At 38.7% G+C, this 25,133-nt stretch overlaps 1 protein-coding gene across 2 annotated transcripts in view; it reads right to left on the bottom strand.

The window, feature by feature from the left end:
- Nucleotides 1-24,720, bottom strand: part of MED14 (mediator complex subunit 14) — a 33,188-nt gene extending 8,468 nt beyond the window's left edge. For both annotated transcript variants that reach the window (XM_031060187.1, XM_005424861.1), the window contains exons 1-23: nt 24,700-24,720; nt 20,266-20,371; nt 19,499-19,672; nt 18,947-19,076; nt 17,128-17,256; nt 16,560-16,667; nt 15,581-15,713; nt 14,904-15,054; nt 12,314-12,425; nt 11,572-11,697; nt 10,706-10,784; nt 8,983-9,142; nt 8,406-8,600; nt 7,730-7,864; nt 7,239-7,315; nt 5,384-5,544; nt 4,965-5,111; nt 4,782-4,873; nt 3,407-3,559; nt 2,943-3,212; nt 1,595-1,750; nt 950-1,061; nt 216-347 (exon numbers count right to left, since the gene is read on the bottom strand). In XM_031060187.1, the coding sequence (XP_030916047.1) occupies nt 216-347; nt 950-1,061; nt 1,595-1,750; nt 2,943-3,212; nt 3,407-3,559; nt 4,782-4,873; nt 4,965-5,111; nt 5,384-5,544; nt 7,239-7,315; nt 7,730-7,864; nt 8,406-8,600; nt 8,983-9,142; nt 10,706-10,784; nt 11,572-11,697; nt 12,314-12,425; nt 14,904-15,054; nt 15,581-15,713; nt 16,560-16,667; nt 17,128-17,256; nt 18,947-19,076; nt 19,499-19,672; nt 20,266-20,371; nt 24,700-24,707 (3,046 nt within the window). In that variant the 5' untranslated portion in view covers nt 24,708-24,720. The remainder of the gene's footprint in view (nt 1-215; nt 348-949; nt 1,062-1,594; nt 1,751-2,942; nt 3,213-3,406; nt 3,560-4,781; nt 4,874-4,964; nt 5,112-5,383; nt 5,545-7,238; nt 7,316-7,729; nt 7,865-8,405; nt 8,601-8,982; nt 9,143-10,705; nt 10,785-11,571; nt 11,698-12,313; nt 12,426-14,903; nt 15,055-15,580; nt 15,714-16,559; nt 16,668-17,127; nt 17,257-18,946; nt 19,077-19,498; nt 19,673-20,265; nt 20,372-24,699) is intronic.
- Between the last annotated feature and the right edge of the window lie 413 nt (nt 24,721-25,133).

Below are 25,133 nucleotides of genomic sequence, written 5' to 3' on the forward strand. Positions count from 1 at the left end.
AATTTTTAACATGTTAGGAACACCTCAACATGCCATGCAGCTACTTTTGACTACTGTTAACAATTAACACTCACATATATGAAAACAGCTACTTGAGCCAATTACAAACCATGAATTTTTCTCAATTAACTTAGGTCTGCTCTGGAAGACTTAATTTTAAGAAGCAAATCAGCCCTCCCTGTCACTACATATAAACCTGCCAGTAAAGAACTCACCATGTGGGCTGGCAAAGTTAGCTGTTTGTCCCATTGTGATTCCAAGAGAGGAAGGTGAAGGAGTTGGACCAAAGGATGCTGGTGATGGTGCTCTCAAAGCCCCGCTAGGTGAGCTTGCAGCATGCAAATTTCCTGATCAAAGACATCACATCACTTGACATACACATATCCATCTTTCTGCTCTATTTTTTTTCTATCAACTGCTCCCTCCTTTTTAGGGAGACAGCAAACAAGATTCAAGAGAATTTCTTTTTGCACTCAATGACTTTATTTTATACATGCATGACTGTTATATTTTTCAGGTTGATTTACCACACAAAGGAAACTTCCCATGATATCTGGCTTGAAGAATGGCATTTCTCCCCTGCCCAGCCCTTCCTCAAATTTAAATATTTCAGCTGTTGTTCTACAACAGCTGGGAGCAGAAAGCAGAGCTCTAGTGATGAAAAGCAGATATTGAAAATTAACAGGTTTATGTCTCTGCAAGTTATAAACAGTAATGATGAAACACCCCAAATATTACACAGCTAAAGATGGTAGTTTTACTTAATGGGCTTTTTAGCTTCAAAATGTACTTTCAAAAACATGCATGGCAGGACCCTGCTTTTTTTCCCCACAGTGTAAGGTGCATTCTCTTGGCTAGTCTGGGGCTAAACACAGCTCAAATAATAGAAAAAACACACAAGCAAAAAGACCTATTTTTCTAGGACAGGACCAGCTCCCAGCCATCCTACCTGGTGACTGTGTGTGCATCATGGACGGGGAGGGTGTCACTGTGTTGTGGTAGGAGGTGGGTGGGGAGGTGAGAGGATATGCTCCAGAGGCTCCTGCCTGTTTTGCAAATGGCTGAAATTGTCAACACAGGACAATTAAAACTTTTGATCATTTTTTACCAAAACAAAAATTAAATATATGCAGGAGAATACTAATGAGGCCTTGGTCTTACAGGTTCATCCACACAGTTGTTTGATTTTCTAGACTATCTTGTTTAATGCTCACTGCTCTTTTCAGTTTCTTTTAAAGACATTAATACCTCTGTACCCCTCTCCTTTTATCTGTTACCCTGCAACAGCAAAGCCTCCTGACTCTCCCTCCCATCTTTTATCTTAAACAGTTGTTTTCCCTCCCTCAGTCCTTTGCTCCTAGGCAGCAAGTCTCATGTGACCCTCCAAAGCTGCTGTTCATATGCTATGGGCTGTTTACACTGGAATGAGAAATGCAAAATAAATTAATACATTTTGCCCGAAGGGGAATTCTACAGCAGAGTGGGTTTATAGTCTCCCTTTCCATTTTGTTACTGCTAATCCCTTTAGAACATGAAGTTCTTAGAAATCTACTATTGTGGAAGACAATAAACATTTATTTTGCCTGAAGGGTACCTGTTGTTGTGGCTGCTGTGGTGGCTGCTGGGGTTGGAGCTGTGATATCAAAGAATCCATCATGTCTCCTCCGATAGGAGAGGGTGGGTTATCATCTTCATTTACAGATCGTCTCCGTGCATCCTGGTTGCTGTCAACAAACATGTTCAGGAATGTCTGTGGAAAAAGCACTTTTGTTAGCAGTTTGCCCATTTAAATTTTACTATACAAATGAAGGCAGTATTTGCTAAGCTTTAAAACTGCCTTTATCAGCTACAACACACAGGAGACAGGCAAATCTCTGGAACTAAATACTAGTGGGCTTTTATTAATTACAGTGTAATTAGTCTGCAAATATATCAATTAATAAACAGACACCTGGCTCTATAACAAGAAATATTTCCAGTAAATTGAAATACCAACATTTTTATTCTCTCCTTAAAGATCAGGAAAAGTCTACACTTAGAAATACCTGTTCCAGAACAACTCCTGAGCACCAAGAACCTACAGGGCTGTTGTATCACACCTACAACTGCTCTGTTTAGTTAAGGACATCTAAGTCACCTGCTCCACAGCATTCTCTTGTACCCAGAGGAACCTGCCAACTTTTTTGAATTAATTCCTCCTCTACCTTCCCATTTCCATTCTCTTCTACTACTTTACACTGGTATCTACAATCTCCTTCTTTCCATTAGCTTTTCATTTGGCATTTTTTAAAGGGGCAGATGTTCAGGATCAGTTAAATGCAATATGAGAAAATCAATATTCAGTTGCAACTGTCAGAAAAAAAAAATTGGCAAATTGACCTGTTCCTCAAAGGGTGCCATTTTACAGTATTTCAGAATACCTAGCACTGGTACAGGTATAATACCTGGTACAGGTATTCTGTCAGTGTGCAGAGATTCCTGTTAAGGAAGAGTGAACCAGCACTGCATTTAGAAGCAATGCCACAGGCTCCTGCCACATGCTGATGGGAACTGTTTTAAAATAGAAGTTTCTGTCTAGAATCATCTGACATGGAGTATTGTCCCACCTGCAATTTATGAGCACTGTACTGCCACACAGAACAGTCTGTGAGGAGCAGTTGCTGCTAATCCTGGAGCACACACCTAGCCTAGACACAAGTTTCAACAAAAAGATGCCTGAATACACAGATAAGAAGAAAAAAAGCCTAGCATTTGATGTTATTTTTTTAAAGGAAATTAACAGATCTACCAATAAATCAAAAACTTCCTTCTACGCTCAGAATTCTGGAAGTACCACACGTCTTCACAAAGAAAACCTTCACCAAGCTCTTCACCTCAGATTCACACTTCCAAGTGAGAAGCTCATTTATTTACAAGCTGCCAGAACACAGAGGGGAGTTCACCTTTAGCCCAGGGGCGGGGTAGAAGCCCTCGACGATTTTGCTGTTGTCGAAGAGGCTGTAGGCGCCGTCGCGGATGGCCACCACGCCGCGGCTGCGGCAGTAGATGTCGATGCAGTACATGTTCCTGAAGGCCAGCCTGATGTGCGTGGGGGACTGGGGCAGGATGGAGAAGCACTGGTAGGCAGTGTTGGTGCGCTGTGTCAGCCCCAGCATGGGCACGGTCGGGAGCTTGTTGATGGCGTTTAGCGGAGCCTGAGTGTCAAACAAAACCTGGGAGAGAGTGGAGAGTGAGAGGTCAGGTAGCTCATCCAAAAGGAAAGGTCAGGGAAAATGAGGCATAGCAGGGAAAATTGCTTTCTGGTAATGAGATTCATAAACAATCATAACACCCTTGACGAGAACAGTTTAATCAGAACTCAGCTAGCGTATTGCAATTCTCTTGATACAAGATTTTAGAACATTACCTGTAACAACTGCACCACGTTTGGCGTCTTATTAAACATCTCCTGGAGCTGGTGCAGAATTGTGTTGTGACAGTTACTGCAACCTGAGTTTGGGCCAACTGTTCCCAGTGAAATATGGAACTTCTGCAGGATGGAGTTCCACTGAATGCTGATCTGCAATGTCACAAACATAAAATGGTCTTGGAAGCTAGAACAAGTAGTTAGTAATAATGAGGTTATAGTAAGAAATTATAGCAAGAAAGTTGGTCAGATTTAATTTTTCCCCCCATTTTCTATCAAACCTCAACAGATTCATAATTCACCTTCTTCAAAAGCTGCTGAGGCTGTGAAAAAAAAAAAGCACTCTCAGGTTTAACACCCATTTAGCTGCCTGTATTGTTGGCAACTACAGAACTGGGTGCTTATATCAGCAACTCAACCAAAAAACAAAAGAATATTTTCTGCCAAAGTGAGAGAGAGAAAATTAAACTTGAGAGATTTGTGGTGTGGAAAACTGCTTAGTGAGTTGCTGGAGGTGGACTGGTTTTCTTATGTTACATTACACAAAAATGAGTATTGGATAATATGTAAGGAAGTCAAATGCAAAGTCCACACTGCTGCTCTGGCTACTTACATGCATATAACATACATATGTATGTATGTATACATATATATATATATACACACACACTTCCCACGAAAATGCATATAAAAATACTCTTAAAAAATTCAGCTTAGCAAATGAACACACAAAGGTCCCAGGAAGCAAATTTCAAGTGTATCAAGCTACTTCACATCAGTTGCACACGAAACTATATTCTTAATCTGAAATAAACGTGCACTTACTTCCTCCTCTACCTTGCATTTAATGCAAAGATGTGAGCAAGTACTCAGTTATTTAAGTAATTAATAAGTTGTAAATTCAAGTACTAGAGAAGAAGCTAGAGTTCTGAACAAGAGAACAGCACTACTACAAAATAATCAATGAACACCTCATTAAAAGCACAGCACTATATTTAAAACTTTGTTAGAGTCCTCTCTTTTAAGGCAGAATTTGGCATTCAGCTTACACATATCCATCCATAAATCCCAGTACAGCAGTGAGCAGTAACAACACTTACACAAAGTTTTTCAGAAAAAGGCTGCCACACCAGCTTTCATCAGTCAGAAGCACACAACTGTCCTTCCCACAATACAAAGCACCTAACAGAAATTCTCAAAAATACTGAACTTCTAGCAACCCACCAAATCAGCAATGCGGCACCCTCTGTCTTTTCTACGTTAATCTATATTCATTTCACTACAAAGAAAAATTGTGCAGCAAAATTCTGAGAAGTCTAAGCCTACCCATTCTATTTTCAACCATACATTTGAAGTCTATTTAGGAGTTACTCACTGAGCTCCCCTTGGTAGTTCCATAACAAAGGATAAGTTTTCGATAGTTGTAGATCCGAACTTCTGAGAAAACATTTAAGTGGTTGGGGATGTCTGTGAAGAGAGGAGGGAAGAGAGTTAGACTGAGAAAATCTCAGTCATCTGTGAGCCCACCACTTTGACAAAAAGGAGGTGATTTCTGCACCTGGTAAGGACCGTGCAAACTCCAGGACACACTCGTACAGCCGAGCAATACTGCTCCAGTCATTGAGGAACATCTCGACCACCTTGCGACCTCCAACTGGTTCAGACAACTGGTTTTCATATGTCAGGTAAACATGGCGGGTTGGTCCTGCAGTGTGAGGAGATGGGAAATACTGAGCAACCCAGTGGTTCCTGAGCTGTGGTTTATAGACTGTAAAGTGGCAAGTGACCAGGAAGCACATTGAAATAACAAAAATGCATCAACTCAGCAGTCAGAATTTTGATTAAGGTACACTGCGGTTTATTAGAAATCTTAGGAGCAGACAGCTGTCCAGTTACACCAAGACACTAAAACTACTGGACCAGACAACATAAACTACAAAGAAACAAAATTTACCAGTGTTCCTCAGTGAAACTTGCCTTGTTCCCTGGATGAAGTGCTGTTCAGAGGGCAGTTTGCAAACACCAGCTCGGCCACCCACGTGCGATTATTTCTACCTTGGAGTCGGAAAGTGCAATCAAGAAGAGATCGGTCCAGAGCCTTCTGCGTTTCCTCGTTTACACCTTTACAGGGAGGAATTCTATACATGACAAAAACAAAATCTCCATCAGACACAGTGCAGTTCCACAAGTAACAACACTACCTTCTAATATTTCCTGAAGGACTCCCAAGTCTGGACATGAAAGAATGAACAAATCAACAGCAGAGGCAGCTGAACTGCCCAGTGAGATAACCTGTTCCTCTTCAAGGACTGTAATAAGTGTGTCATAAAAACACTCTTGAGCTAAGACCACTTTTTATATGGATTCAACATCTGCAAATTACAGACTTTTAAAGGATCTGCTGAGTCCTTATCTCCTGGTGAACTAAGAGCTCACCAATATAAAGCTCTTATACAGAGAAATAAGCCAAAAAAGATGAAAATAACTAAGTTCTGTGGCAATCTGAATTCATTTGCCTTGTAGAACAAGCTTGCTCTACATGCAATGAACACCCTGGCAGTTCCCTTAGTACTCACTAATTTATTCGTATCCCAATGTGTGAATTGAGCTCAGGGGACAGACTAAATAAAGCTTAAGTAAAAACATGCCAAACTCTTTTTCAAATTCCTTGAGGATCTAGCCAGAAATCTCATGTTCTACCCTTAACTTCAGTTCACAAGTTCTCTGCTCATATGCAAAGTTAAAAAGGTAGGGCCTGATGCACTTGGACACTGCTGCCTTTATGTCAGAAAAGGAATTATGAAGGTTTTACTCTTTGGACACTGCTGCCTTTATGTCACTGTACATTTCTGCTACAGAAAAGGAATTATGAAGGTTTTACTCTAGGAGGTGTCTTTGGGGTTTGTGGTTTTCTGCTTTAAACTTTATTTGTTGCAGATCCAGTTAGTGGCTGGTTGTGGCTGGATTCCTCAGGGTTAACACAGAGGCAGATACTATTGGCCTGCCATTAAGAATTTCAATTTAACTATTTCAGTAGCCTACATGATACAGAAGAATAGTAATTTGCAGATGATGACAAACTGAAGGGAGCACTTAACATGCTGGAGGTCAGGGATGCCCTTCAGAGAGATCACAGATGGCTGGAGGAAAAAGTTAACAGGAATCTTATGAAGTTCCATGAAAACAAATGCAAAGTCCTGCACTTGGGCCTAAATAACTTATTAAATTACTGTATGATTCTCAGATATTTCCTCTACAACCTCTTTACCATGCAATTGTCTTTTCTGGGATTCCTGGCATTTTCCTCTGCAGTTTCACATAATTGTCAAATACCATATGGAGTATGTAGGCCTCTGATCTGATCTAAAATTGCATGAATCATGAATCATCACCACTTCTTCCTTAGCACTGCCTGGATTTAAGGATGGAGGACTGTCAAACTGTTTTCAGAGCCCCTCAGTTTAGGCTAATGAAGTGAAAAAATTGTAGTTGGCTTAGTCTACTCTAATTTTCCTCTTTCTCTAGCACTGCTTCACATGCAAGTACCAGACACACAGTATTAACACCCCTCCAAAAAAAGGAAAAAAAAGCCCAAACCAAAAATCCTGTCCCCGTCCTGATATTCTTATTGTTATCTCCAAACAAGCCTTTTTTTTCTCTCAAGTGTATGTACAGTTTTAACACCCCTCCAAAAAAATAAAAGGAAAAAAAAGCCCAAACAAAAAATCCTGTCCCTGTCCTGATATTCTTACTGTTATCTCCAAACAAGCCTTTTTTTTTCTCTCAAGTGTATGTACAGTAATAAAAGGAAACACAGAGAATACCCTCTTACTTTAATAAACGTATTGCATGGCTGAAGCCATCTCCTTCTACTTGTACTCCCTGGTGAGGAATGTCCATATTGGATAACTAGGAGTGAACGAGAAAAATATTATTCCAAGCAAAAAGGCAAGCAAAAATCTTGCAACATTTTCAAGGACTTTTTTATTTCCCCCTGAGGGTGACAGATGTTTCACATCCTCAAGCACTGGAAAGCCAAAAAACAGACTGTGCAAATCTGGTATAAAGTTGTTTCCCAACCCTTACCACAAGTGCATCTTTCATCCTCATTTTCCCTTTTCCCTCAACTTTTCAAGCTTTTTGCAGTACTAAGACAAGCAGTTCTAACAAGTCAGACTAAAGCAACACAGTGCAGAAGACTGAGTCACCCGGGCTCAGCTGGCAGGGGAACTCCAGGGTGAGCACATGACCACAATAGTCACATCTAGACACCAGAATCAGGAGCAGGGGAGGGGAAGAAGGAAAAAAAAATTTAATACCTACCTCTATCCGAAGCCCTATAAAGGGCATATTTGTATCACACATGGCTACAATATGAGCTAGCACTTTATTGAAGGCACACATTTCTCCCGACCGTTTTGGTTTCTTGGGTTCTATGGAACATGGATCTCCAGATAACTAGAATTAAAATAAAGACCAATGTACTTTCATATTTGGAGTAAACACTTTGAAGAGATGTCACAGAATAACCTCATTCCTCTAAGCATTAAATGAATCATACCCTGAGCACAAGCTCCTGGAAGGATCCACTTCAGGACTGAAACAATTCAGTTAAAGCCTGTCCTTAAAACAGTACTTGTAGATCACTGAGCCATGTCAGCCTGGCCCCAAGAAATAACTCTTATCAGCCCCTGCAAGTCCTTCAAAATCCACACATGGCCCAAAGTGTATCACTGAGATAGCAGCACTCTACAATATATACACACTCCTCTGCACAGAGCTCTGCCTTGGCTCCAAGAGCAGCAGAGCAGGCCTGGCATGAACTGAAGGACAACTGTCAGAAAACACTTTCCCAGCATCTCCCTAGGGAAGCAGTCCAAAGTAAGATGTCAGTCATATAAACACTGGAAACATGGCTACTAAAGCTGGAATTGATGCTCAGAACCTGTGTTGAGCTTTCATGCTCTGTAACCACCCCAGTGGCTTTTGGAACACGTACCTTGCGCTTGACACCACTTTTCATTTGTTTGCCACTTTTTGTGTCCAGTACCAACTCTTCAATGTTTGGCTTGAACTGCTGTAGTAAAAGTGCAGTGACAGGGCTGTCATCTCCTTCAGCATAGCTCACAGACAGAAAATGGTACTTGTACTCTAGTTCTGTGGGGTTGCCAGGAACATCAAACATTTCTACAACCTGTATTTAAACAAAACAAATCAAGAAGATTCTCAAGCTAAGAGTAAGTCTAATTCAGCCCCTATAATTTCCTTTTCAAAGAACAGACATTAGTTTTTTCAATGTATTAATACTATGGCTAGGAAAGGTAACCAAGAAGAGAAGAAAGACCAAACCTTTCAGGAAACACAGAATGGGAAGGTTGCTGAGTAATAAATCTGTATTTGCCTTCTTCTGTGTGAGCCTGAGTGCTTAACAAACACACAGGAGAAGGGAGGGAGAGGAGAGAATTAAGCATTACATCAACCACTTGGTTGCTAATGTTAAGAGTTAACAGTACAACAGACTGCCTGGGATATCCATGACAGGGAGCAAAAGGCAGAAGCACTTTTCAGTTACTTACAATGTAGTACTGGGGAAGGCGAGTGAGTTTGATGAACAGTTTGTGTTTGGAAAGGTTTCCCACTGGGTGGCTGGCATAATTAGCTAGCTGAAGAGTTTCACTGCTCACTGTAGGCAGATGTTTTATAGACTGTTTGCAGCGCTGCTGTCCAAGCCAGAACCTTGCATGGAAATAAAGGTATTAGTACCCTGAGATGGTTTTATGATTCTAATACACTGCAGTGTATTAGAGCATTAGTGTCAAATTAGGAGTCAGTCATATTCTAAGCCAACATCTATCACTGCAGCACAAGTTAAATAAAGAAAAATCACATAGAAAATTTCATTACTTTATATTTTCTTATCACTATCTTTACATCTTGTCTTCAGCTTAACAGACAGCTGTTAGTTCAAGAAGAAAAGCCCTGAAATAATTTGCTGAATACATTTTCACATACTACAATATGAAATTACAAACATTATAAAACATAGAAGGAAAACATTAAAAAATGCAGATTGAAGTTATTTGACAATCTAGAATCTTCAATTACATTTTGGTATAGAAAGGAAAATCTTTGCTCCCATATGCTGCTAAGCAATACAGTAAAAGAAAGTCACTGAAGCTGGATGTCAGTCTGAGCTGTTATAAACAAACTCATTCACCTGAATAAGTTTGGAGATGAAGTCACCAAATTTATTCTCATGTTTGGAACTAAACTTTGTCCTACTCTAACAGATTTTGCCTATAGTGGAAAGGCCAGGGAGACCAGCTAGGCTTGAAAGAGGCTCAGAAATGCATGGCTTGGTATTCAGTAAACTTCCACTGACAACAGCAGTGGAAAGTGGGGGTGCTCAGCTACTCTCCATCACAACACACCACATTTATTGTCACAGATACATGTCAGATACAGCTGTCCTAAAAGACATTCTGTGGACTGCTGAGCTTCCTCAGAAACTGCAGCACTACCCAAGCCATTATCTCAACTACATTATTTATAACAAAGGGAGGTTGATTAGTTTCTCCAGGGTGCCAGTGCTTCATGCATCATCAAGCTTCTTTTAGAAGCAGAATTCCTCAAATAGAGATTTCACCCTGCAATTAACTCAGAGCACTGGGAATTTCCAAAACGACAGAGCAGGTGGAACTCAGTTCTCATGCAAATGATGCAAACTGTGTTTGTATTATTTGCTACAACCTCTTATGGGAGCCAAATGTATCTTGTGCTTATATTTCATGGCTTTAAGGAAGGAAGATTAGAGACTTAAACCAGCAAGGGTTGAAGTGCAAGAAGACAAACAGGTATTATTTAAATCATCCTAGCCACTTCCTGGTTTTTCCTAGGTATTGTGAGATCGTTCTTGTTGAGAAACAAGCAGAGTTCAGCTGTAGAAAAAGAGTGGAATAAAGGACATAGAAGATGAACATGAACAGAAAAAGAGATTCTCAGGAAGCAAGTGGTCTGCTACTTCAAAGTGAAAAAACTTCAAGCAAAGTGTGCATATAGCAATGCATGAGGCTACCTGTAAGGGGGAAAATTAAAGCAGGGCCATTGAATCAATTCCAAATAAAACCAGACTTTCCTTCACTGCTTAGAAGAGATGACAAATACTCAAGGTTGCTTACAATAGTGAGAAAGTATAACCCCTAGTGTGGCACAACACAAAGCCATGCAAATGTCCTCATCCAGAATACAAACGTGGTGATTCATTCCATGCAAACAAAGTGAATTGTACAAGTCACTCACTTGAGCTGCTGAAGCCAAGGAATGATTCGCTTCATATCATCATTAACAGACTTCTCTATGTCATCAAGCGTCAGCTGATCTGCAAGAACATCAGGTGGGAGAATGGTCTTAGCATCAGTCCTTCAAACAAAACTTCAAACTTTCACTGAAAGTGTCTCATCTAACTGATCCCATAATCATGTAACAGCCCAGGTTTGGGCTTCAAAGGGGACCTTCTGGTCCAAACCTTTGTGGGAAGGGGAACAGACATGAGATGATCTAATTGCACCTTGAACATCTCCCAGTGATATAGACTCCACCAAAACTCTCAGGGGGTTGTCTGATTTCTCTGTAAAGAATTGCTTTCTCATATTGAGATGAAACTTCTGGTGCAACTTGTAGTTGTTGTCCCTTGGGCCAACAGATGATCCAGAATGCTTATAAGACCACGGCAGGATATTATTAACCAAATAAACTAAAAGAACTTCCTTTCTTTTCTTAAGCAATGTGAAACCTGAAGCTAAGACTTGAACAGAAGTAACTCAAGGTGTATAAGGTCACATCATACAATTCTCACTCAGGTCCACATGCAATGACCCCATCCATTAACAGCACAAGCCAGGAATCATGAGTCATAAAGAATATGAACTGCATTGACCCCCAACAATAATTACTCTGTTGTCCTCTTAAAGTAATCTTAACTGAACTGTGACACTTGAGCACTAAGATCCTCTTTTCTATTCCTCAAATTCCAATACCTAGATTTTGACCCAAGTGTGAGGTTCATTTGCTCACAAAACTTTGCAGATCTGACAGAACTGCTCCCACAAAATTAGTGCAGGATTCTTGCAAGATATGAAATACCTCCTGGTTTTGTGCCTACTTACCAACACCATACAGCATCAGCTGGAACATTCCAGAGTGGAGATCAACAAATACATGCAGGCACTCTGATCTACCACATGGTTCCAAAATTGGAATTACAAGAGTTGGGAGAGCCGTCTCAATGAACGCTAAAAACAAAGGTGTTAATAATTTCACTCAAAATTCAAGCTTATATTAAAACTTAGCCAATTATAATCAAAAACCCTGTATGTTTTTAGAGAAACAAACTTTACTTGCACATTATTATAGTGTTGACATAGAGAGGAATCTGAGTATAAGAATTTCCCTATGAAAACAGTGACAAACCAATGAGGAAAGGCAGACCAAATTTGAAGATTACTAATCCTTGAATATCTTTTAACTCACTGCTTCACAATTATCAATCTAAATCCCAGAAGTTTCAACAGCAGTTTAAGGAAAGTCTCATCCAAAACTAGTTCAAAACAGCGAAAGATTTGCTTTCAATTCTGAACACAAATAACTTTTACAGAAGGCAAATTCTAACCCTTCAAGCCAGACTACAATATTCTACCAGCTTCATTTATTATACTGCATTTAGATGTATGGCTATTTTACAATTACCAATGCAGAATAATTCAAAGCTAAGTTTTGTTAATTTTGAACACATTTCCCTTGATTTTTTAAAATTTAAATTAATGAAAACAAGAAACATCAAGAGAAAAGGAAACCATCCCTAGACACAACTGGAAATGAACTAGAAAAACTTCATAAGAAAACACATACAATTGTCATTAACATTGTAGCTCTTAAGAATGGCTTTCAGCTCCTGGAGTTTTTGATGAGATCTTGCATGGACACTGTCTATTAGGAGTTTTTCTATTGACAGGTGGTCAATCTGTAAAAAAGAAAAATACTTGAGTAAGCTCGTATTTGATGTGTAGAGTTTCTGCTTTAGCACACAGGAACAAAGGTACTTAATGAAACAATCACTTCAGAAATAATTTGCTTAGTACTGTGGTAAGCCACATTAACTATTAACTCGAATATTTGGAGCACTATAAAATACAATAAGGTACCCTGCGGTTCTGTCTGTGCAGCAGGCAGTGGGAGGAGTTTTGAGCTAAGATTAGAAGAAGGTGTAAAAGACAGTTCACAAATTATGCTGTTGCCACTCCCTGTGCAGACCTACTTGTTCTGGTTCAAGGTTGGTCCACTTTCAGCTTAGCTTTTTTTCTCAGCCATTGGTAACTAGCTTAAGCTAAAGAAAAAAGACTCCAACCACAAAACACCCCAAAGCAACACTTCATTAGGCTATGGTTGCCTCTACACAAACACACATGCAGCTGTAACATGAAATCCAACAAGTTTAACAGGGTAACAGTGCAGTGACAGACACTGAGTATGTCCAATCCTACTGAACACAGAAGTATCTAGGGGCTTGCATCTACATTCTGTTGCACTGCCAGTGTTGACCACCACTGGCATGGCACCACTTATATTCACTGTAGCTTACTTGTACAATCTAAATTAAAGCATTTGCAATCACATTTGTTCACATTCCAGTCACATTATTCACATATTTTGCATAAGCAAAGCTCCAGATTACAGCAAAACCTTTTTTTTAGGTAACCTCACGTTGCTTTGAAAGTTGTTCAAGCTGAATTAAACTCAAATTTTATTCTAGCCTAGGAGATAAATGCAGAAGAGAATTATACTATATCTGGTGCAAGCTTTTCCATACCAGAATGACCTTCCCCTAAAGACAAGCTTTCCAAGCCAAGGCCTTAAAAATCATGTCTTTATCCACTACAGCATTCCACCTCAGCAGCTGCAATGGGTTAAATCTTCCCCACTAAGTGACTACATGTTCTACAGCTCCATCCAATTTTCAGTAGGTTAATGCAGAACCTGCCCAGATAAACATGTTTGTTTGTGCCACTGTTTTATACAGTATCTTAAACAAACAGAAACCCAGTGTGCCATCTACGTCATTACAGCTGAGATCATTACTCAAACACTTCAACAGCACTGTATTTACCACAGCTGATAATTTTTCTTAGCAAGTCCTCATAAAGGGGGACAACATTAACTTTGATACATCTCAAATTTACAGTGGCCTCGTATCTCAATTTACAGCCTGCAGACTTGATTCAGTGAGCTAAGATTGTGTCAGCTGCAGGGGATCTTCAGCAGATGCTGAAAATAAAGAGTATGTTCTTAGATTTACACATAAATACAGCACCTTCCCTAAATCAACTCTATATTTAGTAGCTAAATTAGTAAATGTAGTATATATTTACTATACTAACAGTAGAATTCCTACTCTAGAAGGAGAGTAGAAGGCTACCATGCTTCACTAGGTTTCCCACATTCCTCTGTAGCTGAAACCTTGGTAGTTCTTGACATTCCCCATACAGACTTGTCTGTCAGCACTGGTAACATGATGGGCCAAGAGGCTGAAACACAAAGTATGTACAGGAGGGGGAGGATACCATCAGCAGGTAGAGACAGATGAAAGATCTGAGCTGGGGAGCTCTTCCCTGTGGAAAAACTGTACTGGAAGTGTGAAGACTACATCATCCACTCCAGTTTACTAACTCTCCTAAACCCAAACACTGAAAGAAATAATGACAGACAGACATCCTGATATATCTCAGCCACATTTGCTGAGGGACTTACAGAGGATTTATTATAATACCCAGAATGCAGTTTTTCTTAACTATCTTTAACCGACATCTAGAATTATCCCCAGTGAAGCATGATGCAAGTAGGAAGTTGACTGCAGTTACTCATTTTGGATCATTGCAACAATCCCACCTTTAAAATACAGGAATTTGAACATTCAGATAAGCCACATGATATAATCTGGGTAGTGATAATGTAAAACTAAGTTTCACCAAACACTTGTAACAAAAAACCACATGAGCTCTTCAGCACAAGATTTCCAAATCATAATGTAAGATTTTCTAAAGTGAATAGCACTGCTAGGTAGCCAACTCCAGTGATAAGGGGAAGCTGATTTTCAGAGGAGCTCCAAGACAGGAAAGGGAAGAACTGTGTCTCCATAAAGCATTTCAAGCCAAACCCTAATAACAACTGATATGTTGCTGCTGTTTCCCCCCAGCCTCAGCATTCCCTCTCACAAGTGGTACAATGCACTGTGAAGTAGGTGCAATTTTAAGATTAAGTCAAGGCCAATAATTTGTAACAATTTGAGGTCCTCACACAAACATTACACAACCTACAGTAACTGCTTACTAGAAATCTTAGAAACAGCTCCTTAAATGGAATCAAAGTTGAACAAACTGACAGTGTAAAGCACTTGAGTTTTTGATTCACAATATTAGATGCCTCCTGGAAAGCAAACCTTTACCTTCATAGCTCTTTCCATCAGTTTGGAATCACAGGCTGGCAGTGGAGGCTCATGGGATATTTGTAAGGGTTTTGAGACATCAGTTTCATCAATTTTTATAGTGACCTTATGGACAGAGGCAGTCCCTGTTTTCCTGCCAAGTACCTGTTGACTTAAAATAAATAGAATAATTAAACCATGCAACTGGAAGTACAGAAAATATATTTTTCAGTAGCTAAACCTTCTGTGTGCTTTGGTTAAAAACAACATTATGCCAGCTGAACTGAAAAAGGCATTTGTTTCAGATGACATTTTAAAGCAGAACTGTTGGTAAACTGTAACTACATGAAGAATTTTAGAAACTGCAAATGACTGCAAAATTAACACAATCAGAAATGTACTCAGATTGCTTTTTAAAATTTTATCTACTGCAAGTCAAGCAGTAGAAGTCTGACAGAGATCTAATAAATTTTTAGATATCTGTGTAAATACCAACTCATTTATAACTGCATCCACTGCTCTTCTGTACATTAATTTCCAAATCATGTAACACAGGTAAGTACTTCATTACAAGAATTTAGGAGTCTCACATCAAAAAGAAAGTACAATTCTGAAAATTATGGCTCAAGCTTGGTAAATACAATCCCTCCTGTTATTTCATTTATTGTTTGTTAACAGTCCTTTTGAAATGAACTTACTTCCAAACAGAGAGTGAGAGACATTTCCCTGCGTGGTACCGCTCCACTTGCACAAGGTCACCCCAGCGCTCTCGGATCAGCATTAGTGTTTGGGAATGCAGGACTTCCAGCTGAAGAGCCAGGCAGAAGGAGTCTAATGCATGGAGCTAAGGAAATATAAAATGTCCAGGAAGCCTGTGTACTACACAAATCTGTTTCTCTATACTGCATTAACCCTTTTATCATCCAAGTCACATAAGATGCTGTCTGAAAACACACTAATGTACTAATCCAGAGATAAAGACATATAAACAGCACCAAGTATTTCTCAAAGGGGTTTATTTTTGTGTTTTTCTAAACTCTAACCTAGCACAGGTTGATAGACAAGAGAGTCACAGCCCAATTTTACAGATTCCTGGTTGTCATAATCTTTTACTGAAATGATTACTAACAAAGAAATTCTACTCACCCTATAGTTACCACTAACCCCATCTCCCATGGTCACCCTAAAAAAACATGACTCTTTTTGCAGACAGACTTTCACTGAAATCCATTTCACATTGTCAAGCAATCTGCTCTTTCCAAGTGGAAAATCACTGCACATCCTGTATCTCCTCTCATTATTCACACAGATACAATAGAGTTAACACACCCTCATCAACTGCACTTTACTGCTGTTCTTGGTAGCAAGAACTGCCAGCTCCCAGAACTTCCAAGTCAGCTCTGTATTTCATCTCCAAAATTACCTGCTGCTGCTGCACTGACTTACCACACAACCTGCTGCCTTGAATACCTCACCTTCACCTTTGCTGATTTAGTGTGTAGAACTAAATTTGACCTGCACCTGAGAATTACTGCTTCCAAGGCCATCCTTTACTTCAAGGCCACCATAACTTCATGTTCAGACATTTCCCCCAAGCTTAGCAGGGAATCCATCTTTCCTGACTTGCAGCAAGGCTGCACCAGACCCCTGATTCAGAAGCCCCTTTCAGAAGGATACGTAGGCAGTTGTACATGTCCTGGAGGGGCTTCTCATCAGCAAACAGCCTGGACTGGACCAGCTGATGGATGAAGTTGATCTGCATGCTGTGAACCAAGGCTCGACCATCTTTAGCAAATGAAAATTAAGTCACATTAACCATCAGGAAAATAGGTATGTAAAATAATTCAGAAAATTGATAAATTAAAAATAAAAAATATACAACTGTACCAAGAAATTTCCATATCAGGTATTACAACAAAACAAGAAAATTCTTGGTTTACTCTGGAAAGGTCAGTCATTTTACTACACTGTCACTGTATAGCTTTGTTAAGGTATTAAAAGCCTATAAAGCAAGGTCAAAACAGGACAAGTACATATAACTTCATTCTCTTAAGTGGTGATATGCAGAAAACCCAGCATAAACAAGACTTATACAGTGTCAGAGATTAATATCATGTTAAAAACAAAGTGTGACGGTTTGATTTTTTTTCTTTACCACCAGTTTCCTTGTCTTCAACCACAGTGTCAGATATTAATATCATGTTAAAAACAAAGTGTAAAGGTTTGATTTTTTTTTTTCCTTTACCACCAGTTTCCTTGTCTTCAACCAAAATTTCCAGCTTGAGAAGGCGCCAGGGGATGTCAGGGTCATCACCCATCACTGTCAAGGTGGCCTCAAATTCACCCTCAACTCGGAACTTCACACGGCCATTGGCTAAGGAAGACAAGAATGTTTTATTTCACTCAGCCTCCTAAGATGCCTAAAAAATAACAGTGTGGTAGCTCCTGGCACTCATAATGGATTACTTCCCTATAATTTCTGCTCTGTTGCTTATGTTTCTGTGCAACTGTGAACATTTTACAGTCTGCAACAGACCCAATGTCAATAAGCAGCATAGAGAGATGTACAAACTGTCCTGAAGTTAACTTGTTAAATCTGATAACTTGTTAACACTTGTGCTTCTGTAATACAGAGTAACACTGAGCTGACTACCAGCCTGACAAACAAAACATCTGGCTGAAATATTCCTATTCTTTGCTACTATCAACAATGAATGCTTTCAGCAATACTCAAATGACATTCAGAACATGGATCTCAGCCCAGGCTGAAATCCAGCCCTGAAAACACATCTCACTGCAAAGCATTCATTTAATATTAGAATATTTTAAATCCATTTTCATGTGAGGAAGATAATCTTTTGCAGAATTTATATACACAACAAGAAAAGTTCATGCACATTATTTATCTAATTGACATGTGCATCCTCACACCTGTGAACACTGCTATCTGTTTCACAAATTGGGAGCAAGGACTTTAAAACTATGCAAGCAAGGTCATAAAAAGAATGAGAGGCAGAGCAAACAAGTAAGTACAGGTCTTTACTCTGACATGCAGGTCAACCTTCCCAATCATTTAACAAACTACGTTATATACCTTTACAATTAAAGACATTTAGCAATATTCCTGCAAAACATTTAACCATTTAACTCAGGAAATTTCATTTTCAAGGGCACCCCAGACATGCTCCTAAAACAAACCACACTCTAAACCAGAAAATAATAGCCATTGAGATGTTTAGCTAACTGAAAACTCTTAAGAGCTCAGACATATTATTCATATATACTTCCATTAGACAAAAATACGTCTAATACTGATACTGCAAGCACTCACACAGGGACTAAAGAAAACTAGCACTAAGGTTCTTCAGGAACACCTTTGATCTGGGTCTGTGGGGAATGATTTACAAATGTCTAACCTTGTCTTGGTTAAAAGCATGGACTAGGTCCATTCCCACCCTGTTCTCTGTGAATCTGCAATAAACTAGTCTAGTTTATTGCCATTCTTCCCATACAAAAGGTTGTCTTAATGTTTGGGCTGAATGAAAACAGATCTCAAAACAGTTTGAGAGCTCTGCACTGTGGTGAGCCACTGAACAAAAGGCGTGCATAAATATGAATAAATTCTGTGCCTGAACATGAGTATCAAAACAGCTTAAAAAAGCAACACTGAGTGACTTGTTTAAACTCAAGTTCAAAGAGTTTCTGCGGAAAGACCTAACAGTTTAACTAATTATAAAATTAAATTAAGATGAAGTAGCCCAAAGACTTTCACAAAACATTTACTGAAAGAGCAAGACAATGTCTAAAACTTTTGGCATTACCTGCACAGGATTTCTTCCTGAAAACAAATAATATTTCAGCAATTTTATTAGTGCTCCCATTTTTCAAACAGGGGGAAAAAAACACGTTTTGATTACATACAGAGACAGGATCCCAGTATTAATAGATGAAGCATCCTTAATGGTCTCAACTAAGCTATCATTTAGCTTTGCTTTAGCGTTAAAACAGCAGTTTTATATCAGCCTGCAATAATGTATCCTTCAAAAAATAATTGCAGTTCTTACCTACTGTAAGATTTGCCAGCTGTGGAGGGAGATCTGTAGTCACAAGTCGATGGCGAAGGATCTGGTTTAGCTGATGAAGTGTGGTTTGCTTCTCACTCTTTGTTATTGGGTCAGGAGGGATTATTTTATCCTGTTACAATAAACACAAGCAAGTCTATGTACCTCAAACACGTATAACAGATTCATAGCAGCAATTGTGAAAACCAGCCAAACCAGAAGTCTGAAAATAGAAATACTACAGGCCATTGCCTAGTGAAGCTTGTATCTTACATGCAGATTTGTTTTCTAGCTGATTACATTTTACCCAAGACTGACCACTGAATAAAATCACAAAATTTGGCGGAACTAAATAAATGGAGGGAACGCTTTACTGGGAAAGCATAACTTGTTCAAACAGGAAGTGTTCTGCATGAGAAACTGACACTGCAGAGACTTGGCACTAGGCCTGTCTTGAGCTACAGCTCCATCTGCACATGGACAATTAGTTTGATTACTGTGCATTTGATACCATGCAGGGGATTCCCACACCCCCCAGACAGGGCAGTTACTCACCCTAATGCAGGTGGGCAGCCGAGGGTAGGATCCAGTTGTCAGAACATCAATTGCATATGGGATGGCAAAGCTGGGCAGCCGGGCATGAACCAAAGCATCTCGAGCCAGCGACGCCAGACGATCAGCAGTGTCCACAAACAGGATGGCTTGCTGATCTAAGAAACTTGATATCATCTGTAGAGGACAAGGAGTTTAAAAAGAAAAAAGGCAAATTTAAAAAAATGCACAAATCAATGGCCCTTTATATTCAGTTTATCCGGCACTTCCAATTCAAGCAATTGCATTTACAAAACAAAGAAAGAACCAATAATCTGGCCACTGCTTCCATTCACATGCAAGGACACTTAAAATCCACATGCCTTTCCTGCTGCTGTGGGGGATCTGTACAGCTCACAGCTCTTTATCTGCTGATTGGTACTGGAATGCAACCATACTTGTTTGTAATCAGTAGGGGCTTGTTTTTCTGCAACATTCTGGACTTTATTCTTATTTAACCAAGATCAGGATGAAAGTGATAATAAGAACTAACACACTCAGATCACCATCTTCCCTGTCCTGTTATCTTAACCCAAATCGTTTCTGACACTATGTGCAGACAAGTCTTTCATTTTATGTCACTGATGAGTTTTTGGGAACACTAACAACTGCTAAATAAAAAGAGTATACAATTTCTAAACAGGAATATTTTTTCAAATTTCTGTAGTAAGAAGTCAGGGTGCAGCAATATCCCTCAGAGCCTGTTTCATGCCAGACTGTGTCTAACTTACCGCACACTTTTCCACCTTCCCAGCATTATTAGCCCACTTGACCAAGGCTAACAAACGAACAAACAGCTGACGAGTGCGACTTGCAAACTGCACTATCTCTATTTTTCTGGAAAAAAATAAATGGCACATTAAGCCAATGTTCAGATATATAATAAAGCTGTAATTTAACTGTGTGACAATTTTAAAAAAAGAGCTGTAATGATAACTTTTAATTGTGTTAATGCAGGCATCAGTAATATGCAGTGGCTTGTTTGATTAAGAGCATAGGGGGAAAAAAGTCTCTGTTTTGAATATCTAACAACATACATGGATTCTAACAAATCATGACTGTCTGGTGAAACAAAAAGCATATTAATAGGAATTAATTACTGACTGTAAGAGAAACAATTCCATAGTGAGCTCAACTAAATTATCCTTACAGCTTTTATAGGATTTCCCTAAGGCTTAAGATTAAGTTTAAACTAGGCAACATATCCAAGGATTACAGGACCTGACAGTAACAATACACTTATATTCACTACAAATAGATAAATAAATATTAACCAAAATATCATTCCAGCATTTTTACAGTATCTTTACACAGTAGGCTACAATATGGAAATAGGGTGGAGGTGGAGAAGACCACAAAAACCCATCCTTTACCTTTGCTTTCCATTCCTGCCTTGCAAAGAAATTAAGGTAAGAACTTACTGACTCTCAATATTCCTCCCACCATTTTTGAACAAGACAGTCAAATGAAGAAGTGTATGTCTGCATGTCTTCAGAGCTATTTTTGTAAAAGAGAATGCAATAGGGACACAGGCAGATTTTCATGCTTTATTACAGATCTACACTGGAGATGCATCAGATGAGACACAGATCTACTGTGTAGATCTGTAATACCATACACTCTGAAATACCACTTCTTCAACACTTTATAGAGGTTTTCCTCCCCTTCTATGTGTTCAATTTACTAGTTTCACCATGATTTTCTACTTAATTTGGAAAAAAACCCCAAACCTAAGCTGTTTTCCTGATACGGTTTTATGAAGTAACAGAAGCGCTTGGACAAAAAGAACATTAATTAGTGCATAAGATATTGGCCTCTACCAAACAGAAGCTGCATCTCCTTCTGATCCCAATCTGTAAAACACAAACTCATAACACAAAAAGAGCCTGATTCTGCTGAGAGGGCTGGTTGTAATGAGGTTAACTCTTCTGTGCAAGCATTATCTGCTTGTAGCAGATGAACATGTAAGGTCAGAAACACAACTAATACCATCTGGTCCTGTTTCTTCCATTACATACTGTGAACCTCATCCAAGAACTTGGGCATTAAGCCAGTAATGTCTCTGTGTTCTAGAGCACATGTTTTGGAATGGCATTCAGCCTGATATTAAGATTTCAAGTGGTGGTCAAGCTGCTATACATACACAGTGCTCTAACAGTAACCACACTATGAAAACAACATGTTGAGAATTTTGAAAGATTCAGGAAAACTTTATGAGATTTGAAAGATGACTACAGTGAGACTTTAGAAAGCTGGCAATCTAATCTCTCAGATGAACTCCACATAGAAGTTGCTAAAATCCAGTAGTTATGTCAAACATCTATGGTGAAGGCAGCGTGATAGCAGGAAAAATTCAAATTGATGTTCTGTGACTGAAAAGAAATTTAAAAAAAAACAGCTCCCAAAAAGCACAAAAATTTAATAATGAAAATGACTGACAAATCTAGACAGAGTATTCTGGTAACTGTTCCATTAATACCACTTAAATGAAGTTAGAGAAGACTTGTTACTTTGATTTGACAGAACCCTGCTTCCAGAACCACCTCCATCATCCCTGAATGACAATTGCATTGGGAATCTACTTCTCTAATAAAACATAAAGGCCTTCAAATTTGCTACATTGCCTTTCATTATAGGTACATGACCTCATGCTGGGCTACACAAAAATAAACATTCAAGGAAGATGAAACTTCAGGAAAGAAGAACAAAGAACAAAAATTAAAAATCTTTACAACAACCATGTTTATCAGTGCATTTTTTTACCCTTGGTCTTCACTGCTAAATTTGGATCTCAGATTTAAGATCCTTCAGACTAATGACTGAGTCTGAGGAGTAAAGCATTAGCTACAGTAGAATTAAATCAAGTTAAAGACCACTTAAGCAAGCTTGACATAAAAAAGTCCATTGGATAGATGGGTTGCATCCAAGGATTCTGAAGGAGCTGATCCATGCCACTGTAAAGATGCTCTCTATCATTTTCAAACCCACAGTGATCAAAGGTCTTGATGACAGCAAAAAGGCAAACACCATGTCCTTCTTCAAGAGGGCAAAGGAGGATCTTGGGACCTATAGGTCACTTGGCCTAAGTTCAGTTCAGAAAAAATTTCATAGGATAAATCTGTCTCTAAGCTATGCCCTGATAAACACCAAGCATGAAATTAACCTGGAAACAATAATCAGAAATTTGCCAAGGGCAACCCACCCCGATCAAGAAATTGCCTTCTACAGGATGAACTGCTTTGTGATCAAGGGAGATGAGAAGATGGATTCACATTCACAGGAAACATGTGGAATACAAGGATGGACTGGGGAAGCTGAATTTGCTCCTGCTTAAGAAGAAAAGGCTGTGGCAAGATCCTACTGACATCTTCAAGTATCTAAAGGGGTATTGTAGGGAAGATGGAACCAGAGGCTTTTCAGAAATGCAAAAGGCCAAGGTACAACAGCTACAAACTAAACCAGTGAAAAACTAGTTAGATGTGAGGAAAACAAACACACACACAGTGATGCGGTCAAAGACTGAAGTAGGTCATCCAGAGAAAGATAACAATACTGTGCAAAACTCAGTCTCCATTACCAAGAAGAAAGCCCCTGGACTTCCCCCACAACTCAGCACTATTAATTTTCCACCACAGTACTAATGTTTTTTAATCCAATCACTTTCATGTAAGAGTTATTTATTCCTACAATTGATAACTAATAAATGACCCTGAAAAAAAGCACTATATTATACCACGATGCATAATTTCTCATCAGTTTTTCTCTTCTTATCCCAGCATCTTTCAAATAAGCATTGTAGTACAAAATTTACATTTTATGTGAACTTTATTACAAGATAACACCACCACATCTTCACCAAAGTATATGTGCCATGTGACCAGGCTCTAACTCCAAGAAACAGAGCTTGAAGCCCAACTACAGAATCCATCAGAGTCTCAAAGCTAGAGAAAATATGGATAATTAAGCCACATTCCTACAGATGAGCTCCTCCAAGAGCTGGAAATCCATTTCACCAAGAAAAGTTTTAAGTCAAAACTAACAAGGATGTGAACATTTAATTTCAAGACAATTTCAGTTGTAGGACATTTTTTGTATATTGAATGCTGTCTTATTTTCTTTTCTCTAATCCATTAGGATTTAAGTTGTTGGCCCACATCCCCGAGCCCAACAAAGTAGAATCCAACTTTACCTAGAAATGCTAAATATCTAGATGGGAAAAGCCTGTCCATGAGTACAAGGGAGCTCTGGACCCAGGTCAGAAGTCATTTCTTCAGTAAATACTATGATAATTAAAAACCCAAACTAAACCAAATCAAAACCCACACTGTTTCTCATAATAAAATACTATGCAGAAGGAAAATGGGTACAAGTAATCATTCCAGGTTATGATTTCATGAAAATGGGATTAATTCCACATGTTATGAGAGTTTTGGAAGGTTTGAGATAACAATTAATGATCACCCTGGTACACAGAATTTGTTATTAAGATTCTTAGCAATATCATAGCTCCTATATCTCTCTAAAGAAATTTAGGTCAATTAACATGTCAAATAAAGGGTACAATATTCTGCTAAGTTTAATAACATTTATTATGAGAAACAGAAAAGTAAATGGATTTTTTCCATCTCAGCAGGATGCTGTTCTGGTCCCTTACATTTGCTCTCTAATAATTTTCACACTTCAAAACCACATAGAACAGGACCAGAAAACTGTTCATGATAAGAAAGACAAGGTAACATGGAAAAATGCAGAAAAGAGGTTTTTACCTTGTTGTCATTGCTGAACTGTTTCTTCTGAACAAAACATTTTTTATTACCCTAACTAGAATCTATTTAATTCTCCAGTTCCCTTTCCATCAGCTTTTCTGTCAATTCATTGCTTCAAGATTCATGAAGAGAAAAACACCTTTAACAGTTCACCTATTATAACAGCAATAAAAAAACCCCAAAAATCTATAAACTCAAACACTAACAAAACCTAACATTGACAGGACGCTGAAAAAAAAAAATCTTGAAACTATGCAGGCAGCAAGACAGACAAAGCTTATTTTCTTGCATAAAATCTAAAATTACATGAAAAAGATTTTATTTAAGCAACAGTATATTAACATCCCAAAGAAGTTCTATATTTTAACATGTATTACAGATTCTCTTATCATAACTCACCTTTCCATATCAGTCTTTCTTGGTAATCTATATGAAAGAGAGGGGGAAAAAAGAAGACATATTATATATCATTCTATTGCATTCCAAACAACCAGAAATTTTGTTAGACACCTTCAGTTACAGGAACTCCTACACAACTACAAAGTATATAAAATATAGCACCATGAGTCACCTGTCACTAAAAAACTGGAACTACTCAAATTAAGTGAAAAGTTTGATGAAGGCTGCTGAGATCAATTACTCTACATGTGCCATAAACATACAGGAAGGACTTCTTGACTGATATTTTGGAAGTTTTTTCAAAGCAAACTAAAACTCTAAAATTCCTTGTCCTTTCCAGAGTTTGAACATTCTTTAACTCACACCAGGCAAACTTCTGTTTGCACCCTTACCAGACATGGTACTTGTACAAGAGTTATACCTCTCTTTTCCCA

The sequence above is a fragment of the Geospiza fortis genome, unplaced genomic scaffold (assembly GCF_000277835.1).
Source record: "Geospiza fortis unplaced genomic scaffold, GeoFor_1.0 scaffold20, whole genome shotgun sequence".
NCBI lineage: Eukaryota > Metazoa > Chordata > Aves > Passeriformes > Thraupidae > Geospiza > Geospiza fortis.